At 37.0% G+C, this 20,487-nt stretch overlaps 1 protein-coding gene across 1 annotated transcript in view; it reads left to right on the forward strand.

Annotated features, from left to right (window-relative positions):
- The window catches only part of EPHA6 (EPH receptor A6), a 955,281-nt gene that overhangs the window by 621,748 nt on the left and 313,046 nt on the right, over window positions 1-20,487 (forward strand). The window contains exon 7 of the mRNA XM_036349135.1: window positions 212-374. Within this exon, the coding sequence (XP_036205028.1) occupies window positions 212-374 (163 nt within the window). The remainder of the gene's footprint in view (window positions 1-211; window positions 375-20,487) is intronic.

Genomic DNA, 20,487 nt, shown 5'->3' on the forward strand with positions numbered 1-20,487 from the left:
TCATCCTTCTTAATAAATTTCCAAATCAAGACCATATCATATGTATCCTAATGATAAATAACTAAGTGCTAAATTATAGAAAACCATAATTATACCTCTTTTTAATCAACACTTTTGATATTCTGGGCATATTCCTCAGCTTAACTTTGTATGCATCTAGGAAAAAATAGAATAACTGCATCATTTGCATTTTCTTCTTTTCTGTCCCTAGGAGCATGAGCAGCTCACCTATTCCTCCACGAGGTCCAAGGCCCCCAGTGTCATCATTACAGGTCTCAAGCCAGCCACCAAGTACATATTCCATATCCGAGTGAGGACCACAACAGGATACAGTGGCTACAGTCAGAAGTTTGAATTTGAAACAGGAGATAAAAGTAAGTTTCACACAAGGTATAGAGTAAGATGTTCATTTAGTACCATTCCAATAGTGAAAACCTAATATCCTGATATTTAAAAATCTAATGTCCCAAAATTTTAATAGTCTTATCAAACAGGATTCTGTTCATGCAAATGGTCATACGGCCATATCGGTTAAAGTTTTACTGTTATCCATGTAATATGACCCCAATATGTCTCTTCATGCAGAATTCATCACTTACACTATAACACAGATACTCAGTAGGTGGTGTTAGCCTAAATGGTCTTCAGTGTTGGCATCATAATATGAGGCTAGTGAAAACTTGGGAGAGAATAAAGTCATGAGAAAATGATTTTAGGAGTTATTTCAATATTTTGCAGCTTTGGCTTATCTCAGTTACACCATTGAAATGCACATTATAAGTTTAAATGTAGATGCATGGGCTTAATTAGAAATTCAAATTAGTTCCATAGCCCCAACTCACTGACAACCAAAATGGGAGATGAGGGACTGAGATATTTCAACATCACATAATGTATGTGTTGAAATGTCTTACTCATTCTAAGCCCACCTCCACCACTGAATTCTTTTTTGGGCTTTAATATTCATCGTACTGCTCTCTTTGTATATGGGTGGCTCTTGCAATGTTCCTGATTAGAAAAATGTCTAAGTATCTAGTCATCATTGATAAGAATTCAAAAATAGAGAATTTATTATAAAATTCTTTATGAATAATGGCAATAATAGCTACCATTTATTGAGCCTCTAAAAATACCAGAAATGATGTGAAGTATTTACATGTATTATCTCATTTAAACTTTTTACCCTTCAAAGAGACAAGTATTATTTTCCTAAATTAACTTGTGAGAATACTAAAGCCTAGAGAAATTGAGCTTTTTGTTTAGATTCATGCAACTGGTAAGAAACTAAGCTAATATTTTAGGGAGGTGGTCTGTACTCTTAATTGCTCCATTATCTTGCCAAGTCCTTTCATTTGAATTATTAATAAGGCTAATGGTAAGACCACTAATTAGGCTACATTTTTTCTCTAGTTTATCACTTCCTCAAAGTGAAGCTACTTGGATTTCAAATTCTGTGATGGAGCAAATGTTTTGTTTGTTATTTTTATGCTGATGAACAATATTGATCCATAAGAAATTCTTTGGTATAACTATATCTAACAAAAGAGTGAAAAAAGCACTGACTTGTTTAATTAAGAAGGAACACAGTGTTGGGAGAGTAAACTAATGAGTAAAAAGAATATTTATGTTTAACATCAGTGATATTTATAATTCTGCCGGAGACTATTATCTTTTCAAGCTAGAAATTATTGGGACAAGAGTGTAATTATCACAAAGCATAGCTCCATAATAAAAAGCAATATTAAAATACCCATTCCTGCTATGTTCTGTTGACTATTTTTTTCTGACCACATGCCAAGAGTTAGACTAGGTACAAAGCTAAGGATGCAACTCAAGGCAAGTTTGCTCCAGGGAGAAGTCTCATCATCGTCCTATCACAGCTATATCTATTTCCTCCCTGCACCCAGTTCTCTTACTATATTTTACATAGGAAGAAATTAACCTAAATTCTCAAAAGTATGACATTTTGAATATTATTTCATTGAGTTAGAAATACACTCTCAGACAAACTCATAGGCCTAAAGCTAAATAAGTCATTTGTGTTCATCTGGCACTTTTAGACAAGGCAATCCAGTTAATAAGAAAACAATAAGGTCTGATCTAAATTTGATTTGATTTTAATTCTAAATTTCAACTCATACTTTTAGATGTTATATAAAAGAAAATACTTTGAAATTCCTTAGCTGAAAAGTCCTATACTCACCGGTTGGGAGTCAGCAGTCCCAGATGGACCCAGTGCAATATTTATTCTTTTGGCAAAAAATGTAGAGGACACATGTGTGCCATTCTCTGAGTGAAGTCCTGGGGATAAAAATAATAATAAGAGCTATTGCCTTCACATAATTTATAGTTTAGATTTGTGAAAGGAAAATGAAAAATGCAATATTGTATGACATGTACTACCATAGAGTTAGGTAAAAGGGATATGAGGCATAGAGAAGTGGCCCTAGTTCAGCACAAATGGTTCACAAAAGGTTCCTGGAAGATGAGAAATGAGGGCTCATTCTTAAAAGGGGAGTAGTAAAGAAATAGCAAGAGTACTAAGGCCTGAGACAGCATGAAAAATTAAAGAAGAGCAAATAATTTGGTATGGTTATAGTGAAGAGACATGGAAGGCAAAATGGTAGGAGCTAAAGGTGGAGAGTTATTTATACGGGGGCGAAAATGCAGGCGCTTTTCTGGCCATGTTAAGGATATTGGGTCTTATGAAGACATTGAGGAACCATAGGAGGAATTTAATCAGGCAGTAACGTGACCAGTAACAGGTGTAGACTATGCTGAGCAATTTTCACAAATTACCATATTAATTCTGACAAGATTATATCTATTTTTAGAAACTTAAGTAGCTTTCCCCAAATATGATAACCAATCAGTAGATGTGAAGGATTAGAACCCTAGAACCATCTGACAAAGTCAGTAGCAGACAGCAAAAGCCACTTTCTAATTACTGATTTATAAATGTCATGAAAGTGACTTTTATTAGACCCTGGAAGAGACAGAGTGTCTGAGAAGTATCTGAAAAATGTTTGTCTAAACCTGGAGTTTGGGAACATAGAATGGCTCCCAAGTCCATTTGCAGCCTAAGGCAAAGTCATTTAAAGGATCACTTTTTATCTGGTTTCCTTTAGATTTCATTTTCAAAGCATGCTGTTTATATCCTGGAGAGAATTTCAATGACTAATGTCATAGTAGGATATGGATAGGTTTACTATAAATTCATAGTAATTTATTATAGGTCCAATCTACTACATCAGTCTTTTTCTCTTCATACCCTCCTAGCTCATCTTTAAATTTTTATTGCTTTGTTTCTCAAACATTGTAATGTTAACTTTATTATTATGTTATCTCGTGTATATTCTGTTTACTTAGCTAACTATATATATATATTCATACACACTCACACACACACACACACACACACATATATATATATATTAATAAAAGGGTAATATGCTAATTAGACCAGGAGACCTTCTGGACATCCTTCCGGACAAAGCCATGGTGGCAGGGCTGAGGCAGAGGCGGTTAGGGGTGATCAGGCCAGGAGGGGAGGGTAGTTGGGGGTGATCAGGCCAGCAGAGGGAGCAGTTGCGGGTGAGCAGGCTGGCAGGGTTGGGCAGTTAGGGGCAAGCAGGCCAGCAGTGGGGGCAGTTGGGGCCAATCAGGCCAGCAGTTGGGATCAAGCAGGCCAACAGGCAGAGTGGTTAGGGGCGATCAGGCAGGCAGGCAGGTGAGCGGTTAGGAGCCAGTGGTCCCAGATTGCGAGAGGGAGTCCGGCAGTCGGACATCCCCCGAGGGGTCCCAGATTGGAGAGGGTGCAGGCCAGGCTGAGGGACACCCCCCCCCATGCACAAATTTCATGCACTGGGCCACTAATATATATATGAAGTATTTACATGTATTCTCTCATGTAAACTTTTTACCCTTCAAAGAGACAAGTATTATTTTCCTAAATTAACTTGTGAAAAAACAAAAGCCTAGAGAAATTGAGCTTTTTGTTTAGATTCATGCAACTGGTAAGAAACTAAGCTAATATTTTAGGGAGGTGGTCTGTACTCTTAATTGCTCCATTATCTTGCATATATCATATGCCTAGAGATGGGGTGTGAGTTGGGGAGAAGAGTTTAGGTACTCTCTCATTTATTGGCCTGGTTCAATTTTTTTAAATTAAGCAAAATGAAGTGGTTTACAATTTAATTCTCTTAGCCATGCCTATTTTACTTGGTTCAACTTTTAGTTTGCTCATAACAAGTAAGACAATAACATAGAATATGAAATAATTTCTTTTCAAATTCATCATGTTCTTAACACTTGTGCTCTACAAACATAGTGATATCATGGTGTCACTATGGTGGCTTCTCTTGTTCTTTTAGACCAGTGGTTGGATTTATTTCCAGGGTCAGAATATGCTAATGAAAACCAGCTAACAATGTAAAGGTTACTAATTACTATGACTGTGAGCATTATTTAAAAAGTCGCTTTAGCGCTATTGGTTTCCTTTCTCACTAAGTCTATAGAACAACCTCATTTTGGTAGTATAAATGGAGATAGGTATAGGAAGATAGATGCATAAGTAGGTAGGTAGGTAGGTAGGTAGGTAGGTAGGTAGGTAGATGATAGATAGATAGGTAGATAGGTAGATAGATAGATAGATAGATAGATAGATAGATAGATATTCACTCATCTATAGTCACAAAAGACTTTCTGTGTTTCAATGCTGATACTTCATATGTTTGCTAATCTCTCACTGGTCTGAGGGTATAGCTAAATATTATGTCCACTGGCAGCATTCCTTGAGTGCTTAATATGTACTAGCCTTTATATTAGGTGCTATAATTGATTCCCTGGAATGAATTTCTCAAATAACAGTTAACTCCATAATCAGTAGTAAGAAAATAAGAATATATAAATATTCTATGTGGATATTCATGAAAGATAGATGGAAGATAAGTGGTAGTTAGGAGCTGTCTAATATAAGAATTTTTGCAAAAATGAAAATAAAATTCATATTATGCCATAAAGTATCAAACACACACATATATGTTCAATACAGCGCTTTTTGGACTAAAAGGATGAAAAAAACAAGAAATTTTAATAGCTTCATGTTTGTTATTTCTCTTCTTATTTTCTGGAGAAAATGTACTTTTGTCCAATGAAGAAATAGATGATAATTAAAGTTAAAAAGTTATCTACATAGCAAATAATAATATCCATATTCTTATAAAGTGCTTAAAATATATTTGATTTAATCTTTAATAAACTATTGAAATTACACCCCACATATTTTAAAAAGTAATACAAATAATTTACAGATTAGGAAGTCAAATGTTTGTTCTTACTTAAAATACCACCAGATTTATCTAATACTAGAGGCCCAGTGCACAAAATTTGTGCACTAGGATGGGGGGGTCCCTCAGCCCAGATTGTGTGAGGGCGCAAGCCAGGCCAAGGGACCCCATTGATGCATGATAGGGGCTGAGGAGGGACATGGGAGGTTGGCCAGCCGGGGAAGGACTGCAGGAGGGCTCCAGGGCATGTCTGGCCCATCTCGCTCAGTCCTGATCAGCTGGACCCTAGCAGCAAGCTAATCTACCGGTCCAAGTATCTGCCCCCTGGTGGTCAGTGCCCGTCATAGTGAATGGTTGAGCAGCCTTAGCATATCATTAGCATATTATGCTTTGATTGGTTGAACGGATTACCAGACGACCAGACACTTCGCATATTAGGCTTTTATTATGTAGGATTCAAATGTATTTTAAACTAAGAGAAAATAATTTTATGTATGCATTTTCAAAACCAAAATAAAATATATCCTGTTAGACTGCAGACAACTTGAAACATTTCACTTAAATACTGGAGAAGAGCTTGTGAAGCTATCAAAAAGGATTAGAATATACAGCTTAAAACCAAATTTTTAAAAGAAAACTGGAATTTTACACATAATAATTAGCAATTTACCTCTTTCATTGCCTAATGGTTATTCAAATGACCCTGGAGAAATACATTGTCAGCAAATAAGCAATGCATTTCTTTTCTCTGGAAAGATTAATTATACATTAAATTTTAACAACATGTAAATTTAGGTTTTCACCTGTAGGCTACATAAAGCATTTTGTAGCACAAAAGCCACATATGTCAACATTTGAAAATGTGTTTTTCAAATGTTGTAACTATAGACTAGATTTGTGGTACCTATAAAAGTGGTAACTATAGACTAGATTTACATCACATAAAATAAATAACCACACAAAAATCATCATGATCAACATAAAGCACCCAAACTGTAAGCTACTGAATCACAGTATTTCAAAATAGAATCTTATACCATGTCTTACACAATTATACAAAAAAAAGCTATGTGGATGCAAATAAATGAATTTAATACTTTAAAAAGTATTTTAAAAACACTTACAATATTTGGCAATTTTTACTATGGTTTCATATTTAAGCAATTTGATTAATTTTAACAATTTATAGGTGGGAAATGATCCCAAAAATTAAGGAGCAAATTGTACCTGTAGTTTTTGTTTCATTATCTATTCTTTAGGTCTCCATTTGACTAATTTATTTATACTCCACTTTGCATACTTAAAAACGCCAAATCATTGTGTATTTTCTACTGAATACAATGTTAATTTCTCAACAAATATTAAAGTCTCCCTTCAGTCTAATCCAAATTGACATCATTCCTGCCCTAGTTCTCTCTAGTTAGCATATACTCTGGGAAATGTATGGATGCTTTATACAAAATAAAATTCTTTAAAAAAATAGTTTTATTGATTTCAGAAAGGAAGGGAGAGGGAGAGAAAGATAGAAACATCAATGATGAAAGAGAGTCATTGATCAGCTGCCTTCTGCACACCCCCACCAGGGATTGAGCCTGCATCCGGGGCATGTGCCCTGACCAGGAATCAAACCTTCTGGTTCATAGATTGATGCTCAACCACTGAGCCACGCTGGCTGGGCCAAAATTTTTTCTTAATCTTTACTTCTAAGCTTCTTTTATGATTTCCAACTGGTATATTCAGAAACCTATCACATCACAAATGGTTAGTCAAGCTCACACACTGCCTGCCTTTCCTGAAGTGTTCTCAATCAGTCTAAGAGAGCATCAGTCTTCTCGCAGGCTTTCTGTAGTGTTTTATTGTGCAAGGGCTTTATTCTTTACTAAATTGTTAGCCATTTGAGGTCAAGGACTATAGCCTATTTATCTTTGTGTCTCAAAAGATTTCTTGCACATAATTAGTTTTCAATATGCATTTAATCAAATAAATAAAGAACATATAATTTTCCAAAGGCTAAAATATGAAAAATGGCATGTTTCCTACCGGTCTGAGAAGAAAGAATCAGATATTTTTATTTGCCACAGATAAGCAATGTTGCTTGCTTTGTTTTGGGTAACAAGATGTAACTGGCTTGAGTCATCTAGAAACATGATGCGTGCAATCTTAATATAAATTAATTGTTAATTCTAAAATTTGGGGGCACTTTAGGTAGAGTTTAATGACATTTTTGTTGTCATTTAACATATTTTCCTTCTTAAATGTCTTTTTTTAATGTCTCTATGTTTGATCCAATCTATTGGTGGAAATACAATCTGTACTGCTTCAATTACTTCATGTGAAATTAGCTAGATAATTATTAGCAGCAGTCAGAAAATTTGAAATAATTATTAATAGTGAGGCATGAAGCATAAAGAGGACCAGCTGACCCTGATGGAGTAATAAAAAAAGTTAATTAATCAAGCAGGAGGCAGATTTCATATTTATGAGTCTACCTAGAGGAGAATGAATTCCAGAACATAAGACTTTAATCTCAAATAATCTGTAGTCAATAGCACACTTTCAATGTTGTCAGCCATAGCCATCTAAATGCAAACATCAATAGGAAAGAGGGATTTTCTAACGGTTAGATTGTGTGAATATAAATTAGACCACCTTATGAGGTAATAAAGAACCTTCATAAGAATTTGTGCTGAAGCTAGTAGGATACTTGTTCAGCATGTCATAAGGGAAACCCCTGTTTTTATTTAGAAGGTGATGATAATTTGGTGTAACTTCTAACATCGAGGTTTCATGATAACAGATAATATTTATTGAGTTCTAATTATGATTCGAGCACTGTTCTATTCTTTAGGGCTACTAAGGCATTTAACCATTCTATGGATCAGAAAAGTGAAGCACAAAGACGTTCAATAACTTACCAGTTTCCCACAGCTAGTAAGTGTTGAAATGGGGATATCATGACATCAGGCCCTTTTCATACTAATGCTCAGAACCAGGAAGTTCCCTTTCTATCCATTCATTGTTTTTATTTTTCTTATTCAGCTTGGTCATTACTTCTAATTTTCTTCATGAGTAATTTTTATTCTTACCTCCAATTCTTTACTCTCCCTTAACAAATTATATTTCTTCTCAAAATAATGGGTGTTTGAATATACACACATATTTTTCAGAAGACTATAATTACTTATAAATCATCATGCACGATGTTCAAAAAACTATGGGTGTTTTAATGCAGATTTCTGGATTAATGCACATGTAGTAGACCCAGTCTTACACTCTAAAGGGGTAAAATTATGCAGTTAGTCTGATTACCTACCTGTGCAGGGATTTGATGAAGAGTAATTATTTGCATAGAAAATTGAAGTCTCCTTTTTTTTGCATTGACAAAAAAAAAATATTTCACTTCAGTTTTGCCTGGTTCAAATAAAGATTTAAATGATGGGAACCAGGTTTGTGTACTGCAAGACAGATTGAAGTCTTTAATATGAAAAATATTAAAGATCATAATGTTGCTAAATGATCTGGAAAGAAATCATTAACTATTAACAGGCATTTAGACTTGTAAAATGTGCACATCAAATGCAGTGTTATAATTTGGCTCATATCTAAAGGGAACTAACAAACAGCAGTGGACCTACTTCTTAAAACAGAATATAGGTTTATTTATGCCAGTAATGTATAGCAACATATACAAAAATATGATTTCTTTGGGATATAAGTCCTTATCACTTGATTGGAAGTTTTTTTGAGATAAGGAACCATTTCTTTTTTTCTTTTCTTTTTTTTTTAATTAAATCTTTATTGTTCAGATTATTACATTTGTTCCTCTTTTTTCCCCTATAACTCCCCTCCTCCCAGTTCCCGCCCCACCCTCCGCCCTCACTCCCCACCCACTGTCCTCATCCATAGGTGCACGATTTTTGTCCAGTCTCTTCCCACGTCTCCCACACCCCTTTCCCCCCCAAGAATAGTCAGTCCATTCCCTTTCTATGTTCCTGATTCTATTATGATCACCAGATTATTTATTCACTTGATTCTTAGATTCACTTGTTGATAGATGAATGTTTGTTGTTCATAATTTGTATCTTTACCTTTTTCTTCTTCTTCCTCTTCTTAAAGGATACCTTTCAGCATTTCATATAATACTGGTTTGGTGGTGATGAACTCCTTTAGCTTCTCCTTATCTGTGAAGCTCTTTATCTGACCTTCAGTTCTGAATGATAGCTTTGCTGGATAAAGTAATCTTGGTTGTAGGTTCTTGGTATTCATCACTTTGAATATTTCTTGCCATTCCCTTCTGGCCTGCAAAGTTTCTGTTGAGAAATCAGTTGACAGTCGTATGGGTATTCCCTTGTAGGTAACTGAGTTTCTTTCTCTTGCTGCTTTTGAGATTCTCTCTTTGTCTTTTGCTCTTGGCATTTAAATTATGATGTGTCTTGGTGTGGTCCTCTTTGGATTCCTTTTGTTTGGGGTTCTCTGTGCTTCCTGGACCTGTAAGTCTATTTCTTTGACCAGGTGGGGGAAGTTTTCTGTCATTATTTCTTCAAATAGGTTTTCAATATCTTGCTCTCTCTCATCTTCTGGCACCCCTATAATTCTGATGTTGGTACGCTTGAAGCTGTCCCAGAGGCTCCTTACACTATCTTCGTATTTTCGGATTCTTTTTTCATTTTGCTTTTCTGGTTGGGTGTTTTTTGCTTCTTCACATTTCAAATCTTTGCCTTGATTCTTGCGCTCCTCTGGTCTGCTGTTGGGAGTCTGTATAGTATTCGTTATTTCAGTTCGTGCATGCTTAATTTCTAGTTGGTTCTTTATCATAACATCGAGGGTCTCATTAGATTTCTTGAGGATCTCACTACATTTATCGGCGGCTTCTAGACAGTTCTTAAGAGACCTTAAAAGTGTGGTTCTGAACTCAGTATCCTCCATTGACAGTTTTGTCCTGTTTCTTTGTCTCCACATTTTTTATGCTTTCTTGGTGCACCCCCTAGTGGTCTTTGTGCGCAGTCTTGTTGTAGTTAAGCCTTGCTTGTTGTCGGCAATACCAGGGGGTGATTTGACCTCCAGGCTAACTGGCTATGAGAGTCTGCTGTGTCTGCAGTGGGAGAGCTTCTGTGCTGGATCTCTAGGGCGGTGCTAATCTAGTGTTTGCCTGAGGCTATCCGGCAAATGGCTCTGCGCAGGGCTTGGACGGGGCAGGTCCCCAGGGATCTACAGGGCGGGCCGGAGTGAGCAGTTATGGCTGCTCTCAGTTCCGTCCCTAGGGGCTCTGCCTCACAGAGTCCCAGCCACTGCTGCAAACCTCGGAGAGAAAGCTGCCTTCGAGTTCCGACCGAAGCCAGACAGTCCCGCTTCTCCCATTTGAGTCTGGGTCCCCAGAGACTCGCCCAGATCTGGAGCTCAGAGTCTGAAACTCCCTCCCAATTGAAAACAACAACGGCGCCCTCCGCCTCCAGCCCGCTCCGCGCGCACTCCGCACCTGAGTATTTCACTTCAGCACTGCGCCTCCTCTGAGTCTGGGTATGATATTATCTTTCCTCCTAGTTGTAGAATTTCCACTCAGCCAGCCTTCCTGTGGTTCTGGATGATGTCCGTTCCGTCTTTTAGTTGTTTTTTGAAGTGGTTGTTCGAGGCAGCAATCTCCGGTGTTAACCTATGCCGCCATCTTGGTTCCAAGGAACCATTTCTTATTCATTTTTGAACCTCCAACATTGCTTTGCATGTTTCTGACAATTGGAAGACATTCAATGAATATCAATGAATTAATGTTACTCAGTAAATATTCAATGAATGTACATCTTTCAAACAAATTATATACATTTTATTATTCTACCTATAAATGTTCAGTATGTTGCCTTTATTTGTTTATTTTGTGCATGTATTAATAGCAATATGCTGAATGCTGATTGAAGGATACAAAGATTTAATTATGTAGGATGAATAAATTCTAGAAATCTAATGTAAAATATTGTGACTATATTTAATACTGTATTGTATATTTGAAATTTAATAAGAGAGTAGGTCTCAAATATCTCACCATACACACACACACACACACACACACACATACACACAAATGACTATGTAAGGTGATATATATGTTAATTTGTGATAATAATTCTACAATGAATACTTTTATCAAAACATTATGTTGTACGCCATAAATATATATAGTTATTATTTGCCAATTATACCTCAATAACGCTGGAGAAAAAAACCCCACAAAGTTCAATAATTTATGTTCTCTGTCTTGAAGAAACTCACCAATAAACCACACTAGAGACTCTTATAAGAATTCCTTATTTATGTAATTCTCAAAGTCTAATTTTAAATTGACTTGATTTGAAATGAGATGGATTTATTTCTATCAGCCATCATATAAATTGCCTGAATTTTTCTGCCAAAACGTTTGACTTTACAACCTTGAATTCTTCTAGGGAGCAAAAATGTTTCTTTGACATTTCAATTGCTCCAAATTTAGGGAAAAACATATTAGTACTTGAGGATTTAGAGTTGTCTCAAGACGACACAAATCAGCTTTATTGACTTATAATTTGAAGTGTTTTTTTAACAGCATATTTTAGTTGTCAGAAAAGCATCAAGATCGAAGTGAAGAAAACCTAATCTCAACATAATCATATGAAGTCTATTCATAACTGCTGGTGTGATTCTTAATTATGGTTAACCTTTCACTTTCATCTGTTGCACAACCATGTACTATTAATAAACTCAAGACAGGATTCAGAGTATTGTGTTGGTCAGTGGTTACCTCTGAAATCATGTCTTACCAGTAAAGTAGCAGGGGAGTTCCAGCTAGCTGTAGAACGCTGCTAGTGGAGACACATAGCTTCTTAGAAGAAAAGGGTAGAAAGCATGAGGCCGAGATAAAGTGTCCTTTGGGAAGTTACAGACTGCCAGGAGGGTGCAGCGCCGGGCCTTGGTCCCCAGATTCACTTCCTATTTCTGATTGAATTCTATGCACATGATAATTTGTCATTTTCCAGAGCTGAAAATTCAATGAAAGAGTTGTCAAAATGCCCAAATCAGATGAAAAGTATTTTATACAAAATATATAAATACTAAATATTACCTGCCTGTATAAAAACATAGACATAGTTTGAATTTTTATTTGAACAGTATGAAATAAAAATAATTTTAATTTATATAATGTGACATCTTTAAAATTGGTGCTAACCCAATGCAAGTTGTCTGTTTTTGCTATATCTCATTGTGAAGCCACAATACTGAATGGACAGATTTTATAAAATACATCCAGTCAGTTCTACCAAGACCTGTGTGGAGAATTAAGAAGCAGGAGAATTAAGTTGCATTACACTTTACTTTTTCAAGAGAAACAGTATTTCAGTGAATTTAAATTGAGTAACAAGAATCCTTGGCAAAATAGCAGGAGCCTTTTAAAAGATTTAGCTGTGTGTGCACAAACCAGAGTGTGACATGCGTGAGCACATTACTGTGCTGTAACGATAGGCAAAGTTGCAGAATATGGCAACTTTACCACCAGATATAAAATAGCTGATTCACACAAACTGAATTTTATATTCTTTTATGCTTTTGAAAAACTGAGCATCCTTTAAAAAATGCTATTGCACTACAGTTATTTTTAAATTAAGTAGTTATCTTATATTTGCTGGATACAAATCCAGAGAAGACTAAATGTTTTTTTCAACATCAATTTTAGCATATTTGTAAAAGGTAAACATTGCAATATTACTTACTGAAGTTAGTATATGTGTGTGTGTGTGTGTGTGTGTGTGTGTGTGTGTGTGTGTTTGTACACACATCCTGTTCTCATTCTGAGATGAAAAAAATAAAATTGGCAATGTTTTTAATATTGTTACATGAGTTCTTATCCTTGGAAGTGAACAGGGTTTATTTCTAAATTTAATATAAATTTTGTTCTGAATTTGACACAATGAGAGAGAAAGTGAAGGGCACTTGAAAGGAAGCAGCAAAGGTGAAAACAAGCAGAAGAATGTTATGTTTATTTATTTAATCATTAACTCAATAAAGAATAATATTAATGGATGGGCCAGCTATAGGGCAAGCCCTAGGGATTCAAAGATACAAGGGATAAACTTATTTCCTGCTTTCACAAAAGCTAATGAGAGGTTCAGAAAATTAAACAAGATTATAATAAAGGATTGTGTGTAATGTTTCTGGGAACACAAGGAGAAAAACCCAAACTATCATCTAGAAAAGCTTCCAAAAAGAAGTGATACATTAAAGGAGACTTTAAAGTTAAATAAAAGTTGGCCATAAAAATGATGGGGATGGAAGGTGAGATGAGGGGTGAGGTAAGAGTATTGGGGGGCTTTTGTTCTCTTATGGGTGCATGGGTGCAGGTGTAGAGATAAAAAAGAGTATGGAACTTCCTAGTAATTGAAAGAATTCCAGTAAGGCTAGATCCATGGTTCTCAAAATGTGGGCCCTGTACCAGAACCATCAGCAACATATTGGAAATGCAAATTTTCAGACCCCACCCCAGACCTACTAAGTCTGGGGTGGGTCCCAGCATTCTGTTAGCACAAGCCCTCAGCATGATCTGATGCACACACACTATAGTTAGAGACCCAGCAGTTTCCTCAGAGGACAAGGGCAGGTAGGGGTAAGGAGTGATGGGGGTGATGATCTCGGCACAGGAAATATGAGACAAAGAGCTGGAGTCTTAGGCAGGGGCCATGCACTGGCATCCCTTATCTTGTTACTGAGGCTAAAACTTCTCTCTCTTTTTCTTTTCTTTTTTTTTCTAGCTTTTTTTTCAGTTGGTTTTTTTTTTTCCTTCCAGTTATCTGTAGTTTTGGAGACAAGCAAGAAGTCAGAGTGAGTTTCTCATAACTGACTGCTCTGGAACCATTGCTAATACATCTAATTATTTCCTCACCTTCATTTTATTCACACTAAAAATAAAACCTCTTCCAAATATCTTTTTCATTGTCACACCCATTGCTGTCATAATTTCAAAATTCCCTAGAGACAATTTTGGCCTTAGGGGTTCACCTACCGAAGGTGCTGGAACCTTGGGAATTATTAAATTCTAACACATGCTTGCCCTCTGCCAGCATGTAAGCCTGCATATTTCTCCTTGACAGTTCATATTTGGTCTCTGGACTTTCAAGACAGTGAAAAATAACCTGCTCACTGAGCCTCCCGAGGAACTGGAGCTCAGCCATCCCATCTCAGACTCTTTACAATAATTGGTCTGTTTTAGAAGTCTTAGAAATTCAGTTATCTGGGAAACTTCATGAATCTAGAAATCATAAACGTGAAGGTGGTATGTTAGACACCGACCACTCTGCCACACAACGATGCCACGGGCTTGTCTCAGGCTCGGTTACTTGGTTGTATGTTCTAATAGGTAAAGGCAAAATGATATATTCAATTAGATGATTCAATTGGTATTTTGGCTTATGAATATTCTTCATTCTAGACATTAATCTTTTCTCAATAAAATAAAGGAAATGAGCTAAATTGTCTTCCTTTGCTCTAAAAATGGGACAGTTCCTAGTGAAGTGATTAGGGACTTAGGCCAGACCACACTCTGCCACCCCCTATGTAGTAAGACCTACAAAAAGCAGTTTAGTCTGTTTAGGCTTTAGTGTCCTCATCAGTAAACTGGAAACGTATTCATTTGTGTGTACACTGATTCATTCAAAAAATATTTTTGAGAACCCAGTCTGTACTTTGTACTAAGTGCTATTCTACCTGCTATGGACACAGCAGAAACAGACAAAGACCCTTCATATGCTAGAGAATACATTCTAGAGAGGAGAGAGGAAAACAACAAACAAATAAAAGCTACAGAGGGATGGTATGTTACCTAGACCCCCCCTTCAGGACCCAGGGACTTACTCTCTTCACTAATGGGAGTGCTGCCACTGAAGGCTCATTACTGAATTGTTTACCAGACATTGCTGGCTCAAAAAGAGCTTCGTGCTCAGTCATTCCCTCTCCCCAGGAGCCGGGCAGATTCCAAGACTGGCCAATGTGAGGTACAAAGATTAGTCTCATTGTTCATTCAGGGCAACCTAAAAGGGCCATCTCAGCTCGGAACTCCCTGATGTCTGCTGAGATTTTGTAGTTACCATATCACAGTTCAACTGCTCCGTTTCCTCATTTTGGGTTCTCTCACTCCCCCACATGTCCATGCTGAGGTGACTCCTCAATAAAACTGCTACATGCAAAGTTCCATGGCAGAATGTGTGTCCCAGGAAACCCCGTGTAAGACAGATGATGAGAGGTGCTCTGGAGAAGTGTGAAGCTGAGGAGGAGGATAGGGAGTGCCTACCTCCTAATGTGATCATTAAACGTTAACGATCACTATAATCCTAATGATCACTGCGAGCTAGGCAGCTGGCAAAAGCTTCATGGAGGAGGGCCTTAAACTTGGCCTTGAAAAAAAGGAAGACTATAAATAAGCAGAAAGAACAAGGAAATTCTTCATGATAACAACTGATTCATGCAATTCAATTTGGCAGATACTCTGCAAATAAAGAGACAGCTAAAGAAAGCTAGTGAAGAATAATTTTGGTCAAAAACTGAAGCTTTGGACTTAACCCTGGATTTAGATCTTGACCCTATCACTTGTAGGTATCAGACTTTGGATAAGTCAATTAACCACTCTGTGCCTCAGTTTCCACATCTTAAAAAATGAGGATGTGAATGCCACCCACTTTTTTTATGTTCTTATACGTACATAATGATTCAATGCATGGGAAGCACGTAGCAGAGTTTCCAGTACGTACTCGTGTGGTTAGAGCTCGGAAATGTTGATTTTAATACTGACATTATTGGTATTTATTTTCAACCCTAAAATTCTATCATACAACTTCCAAATTGTTTTAAAACACAGAACAATATTCCTTATTATCTTCTTGCATGTAGAGATCCTATTATAGTAATCAAGTCATTGCCTGATTCTTTTCTTTGACATTTATTCTTCATGCCTATAAGCTTACCCTTAAGACTAGTTGGCTAGTCTTGGTGTTAGTTTACTTTTATAGGTGATTTACAAAGGTGAGTGAGATTCCCCAAAATGAGTTGGCCTCCGAGGCTTAAGCACTGGAGAACTGGATTCAGCCAAGGACACTCCACACTCGAACTTCTGAGATACCAGATCTTAACCAGCACAGTAGGCAAGTCAGGGAACCTCCATCAGTCCCATTACCACAACATCATTTTGTGGCTCCAGAGCCACGGTCCTTCCCATTTCTGTGGTAACCAAATTATTTATGGGTTGGGCCACTTTTCTTTTAAATGCTTAAATCAATAAAGGTCTCAGTGCCAACAGACAATATTGCAGAATGGTTATAATCTCACACGCTGGAACGAGGCTGCCTCTACTTAAAGTCTGATTCTGCCACTTCTGTCCACATAACCATGGCAAGTAATTAACCTCTCTGAGCCTCAGTTTCACCATCCACAATGTAGAGACAATACTACTATCTCATATGATTGTTGTGAATATTTAAAAGGTTAACACATTGAAAGTGTCTAGGACTGTAGACGGCATGTGTAAGCATTCTGAAAGTGTTTGTTATTATAATAATAACTACCCTTCTTCTGAGAAAGACTTCCTCCCTTAGGACAGTATGATTTTTGAAGGAGCCTGTACTGTGAATCAACTGCCACTCATCTCCATAAAGGAGGAAGAAAAAAATTTTAAAAAGCAAAAAAAGAATGTCCCTTATAGTACCTTCTGTGAATCCTCTTAGGTTTTTAAGTAAAAATGACAAGACTTATGTTTACCTATCCCACTATAAATTTTTTAACAATTAAATAAATAACTGTCCCACCAATTTGCACAGGAATAAGCAATCCAAAGAGAAATCAAACTTGGCTTAATATTGAAAATTACATTTGGCTCAGAATAGGTATTAGTTATACTATTCTATAAGTGATAAGGCCAGACTATCTTGTTTGAGAGAGGATTTTACTTTTTCAAATTATGGGACAGATACAGTTTTGAAAATATTGAACTTTCATAAAATCACATTTTTACCTTGCATAATGACTAGAAGGGGGCTACTCCATCCTTTCACAAATTAATCCAAGCTGCTTAGCAAAAAAAAAAAAAAAAAAAAAAAAGCACCAAGTGGGAACATACCAAAAAGACTGGGGTTATCTAATTGCCTTAAGTGTATTCTTTTTTCTCTCATGTTCTGAACTGCAGCTCATAATTCCTTTTGAATCAGTCTAAATCAAGCATGTCAAACTCAAAGGCTAACACGGGTCAAATAAACAAGGTTTAAGTGTATGTGGGCCACAAAAAAATAAAAGCTTCAATTTTCATAGAAATGTAGGTTTATTTCTATAGAATAATGCTGAAATAAATGAGTAATCTATATACATAAAAGCCAAGTGACCAGGACGAAGTAACGACCAGTAGCTATGATGTGCACTATAGCAGCCAACTGGCCCGATCAGGACCCCAATAGACTCCCCCAAACTCCCATGGCCCCTTCCCCCAGCCAGCCCCTGCAGCCCCTCCCCCCAGCCAGTTCCCCACCCCTATCGGGGGCATGGCCAGGCAGCCAACCTCCCGCATCCACTCGCCCCCGCCGGCCCGGCCCCAATCAGCCCCCATTGGGGTAAGCGGCCAGTACCCACCCATGCACGAATTCATGCATTGGGCCTGTAGTCATAAAATAATAGAACATTTTAGTCCTAGTCGGTTTGGCTCAGTGGATAGAGCGTCGGCCTGTGGACTGAAGGGTCCCAGGTTTGATTCCAGTCAAGGGCACATGCTTGGGTTGTGGGCTTGATCTCCAGTAGGGAGCATGCAGGAGACAGCCCATCAATTATTCTCTCTCATCATTAATGTTTCAATCTCTCTCTCCCTCTCCCTTCCTCTCTGAAATCAATAAAAATATATTTAAAAAATAAATAATAGAACATTTTAATAAAAATTAATATATTTTTCTTGAACTTAACTTATTAACTTATCAGACACTGAATAACTGTACAAATCAATAAGCCTAACACAAATAAATCTATTTTCCTTGTTCTCCGAAAGCAAAATATTTCCTGTTGCGCACACCAAACAAGTCAGTACAAGACTAATGATGTGGCTAGTATTAGTGGAGAGAAATGGTGCGCCTGCATATAAGGTGCTTAAAGGGACATGAATGCAACACAATTATAGTAATCAGTCATTAGCAAACATTGTAGTTTGTTATTAATAATTCTATATAAAAAAAAGGCAAATATGCAAATTGTCCCCTTGACCGGGAGTTCGACCAGGGGCAGGGCTTACCCCGGCCAGCCCCACCTGATTGCCCCCCCCCCACTCTGATTGGGGGCAGGGCTGGCCAGCCAACTTCCCGAAGCCCCTCCCGCTGGCCGGCCGGACCCCACCTGTGCACAAATTCATGCACTGGGCCTCTAATTATGTATAACAGGATATGTAAAAATTAAGTCACAAAATTTTTACTAAAATGTTTCTTATATATCATTACATTGGCTGGGCCACAAAAATATTTGTTGTGGGCTGCATGTGGCCTGCAGGCCATGAGTTTGACATGCTTGTTAAATCGTTGAAAGCTAATTCTTTTCCATTAGAGACTCATTTCTCATTGTATTTATAAATCTTAAGAGCTTCATGCACCTTTTTATAACTAGCTAGCTGTCTTTTTGTCATTTTCTCTCTCTCTTCCTGATTAAATGTCCTCTGGGATGATATATTTCAAATTGTATTAATCAAAAATATGCAGTTAAGATACCCAATTAACACACATTGTTACAGTTATGTACATTTACAATTTCTTAGTTGAATTCAGCAGTATTTTTAAAGGTTGTAAAAATATATTATTCACGATCAGACTTACATTACCCTTGAAATTATTATTAATAGAATAAGGCAAGATAAATTTAATGAGTTTTTATTAAAAAAAAAAAACCTTCTGTACATGAAACTGTGTTCATGTCACCAATGCTTTTAAAATGGAGGGAGAAATACTTTACTGGAAAGAAAGGTAAAGAGTGAGTAAATAAGAAATAGATGGGGTAATTCTACCTTTGTTTTGGTCACTGATCTCTAGAGGCCTCCAAGGCCAAGGACTTGCATATGTAAGGAGGGATGGAGCATCCCCCTTGGTCCATGACTGGGAAGATAGTTAAGGAAGCCGCATACATACCCTTAGCTTAAGACTTCCCGTAGTTTATACTGTAGAAATTGGGAGATCAGAACAGGTAAAGAATGGCAAAGCTCAGTTTGGAAAATAACAATTAGAAAGATTCTTTTTGTCAATCTACAGAAGAAAGCAATATAGAAAAACTTACTTGAAGCTAGATATAAGCACCTTCATTGCCAGAAAAAAAAGAACTTAGCACAGGAATTAGTCAATCTGGTAAGTATTGTGTTTTAAAAAGGAATATAAGTGACATCTATGACATTTTGGGGTTAATCATCCAAAATTACTTAACCAAGAATGTTGTTTAATAGAACACACCCAAATATACATATATATATCTTATCTAAGTCATTAATATCACACATTAGAAATAAAGTATTATAAGTATCATCAAATTTCATGTTCTAGGAAAAAAGCTGAATGTTTTAAGTAGTAAGTAGCCTGACTTTTTCCAAATATATGTTAACATGTTAATAAATGTGCATCTTAGCGTATTTAAATTGCTCTTCATTTTGATTGGGATGCTTTCTCAGCAAGCTCGAGTAACTAGAAGGATGTTGATTTTTTTTGCTTGCATTTCTATTTTTCCTAAAAATATTTGAGGCAGCTTAAAACACATATACAAAATGTTTAATAACTTAGAGCTAGAGGTAGAAAGTTGGTCCATAAAAACAAGAGGGAGCCCTGGCTTAGTTGGTTGGTCATCATCCTGTGCACTGAGAGGTTGCTAGTTTGACTCCTGGTCAGGACACATATTCAGGTTGCAGGTTTGATCCTCAGTCGGGGGCGTACGGAAAGCAACTGGTCAATGTTTCCCTCCCACATCAATGTTTCTTTGTCTCTCTCATTCTCCCTTCTTCTCTCTCTAAAAATCAATTTAAACTCTTAAAAAACAACAACAAGAGGGAGCAGAGTTCCATTTGATAATTATGACCAGAGATGCACCACACAGGCGCCATCCCTGCCTCTGAGCCTCTGGCAGCAGCCAGGGGGCGGAGAAGTGACCAGGCCCTCATCACTGGACGCACAAAGGCTGTAGGAAAGATAGAGGG

Source organism: Myotis myotis, unplaced genomic scaffold (assembly GCF_014108235.1).
Source record: "Myotis myotis isolate mMyoMyo1 unplaced genomic scaffold, mMyoMyo1.p scaffold_m19_p_2, whole genome shotgun sequence".
In the NCBI taxonomy this organism is placed as follows: Eukaryota; Metazoa; Chordata; class Mammalia; order Chiroptera; family Vespertilionidae; genus Myotis; species Myotis myotis.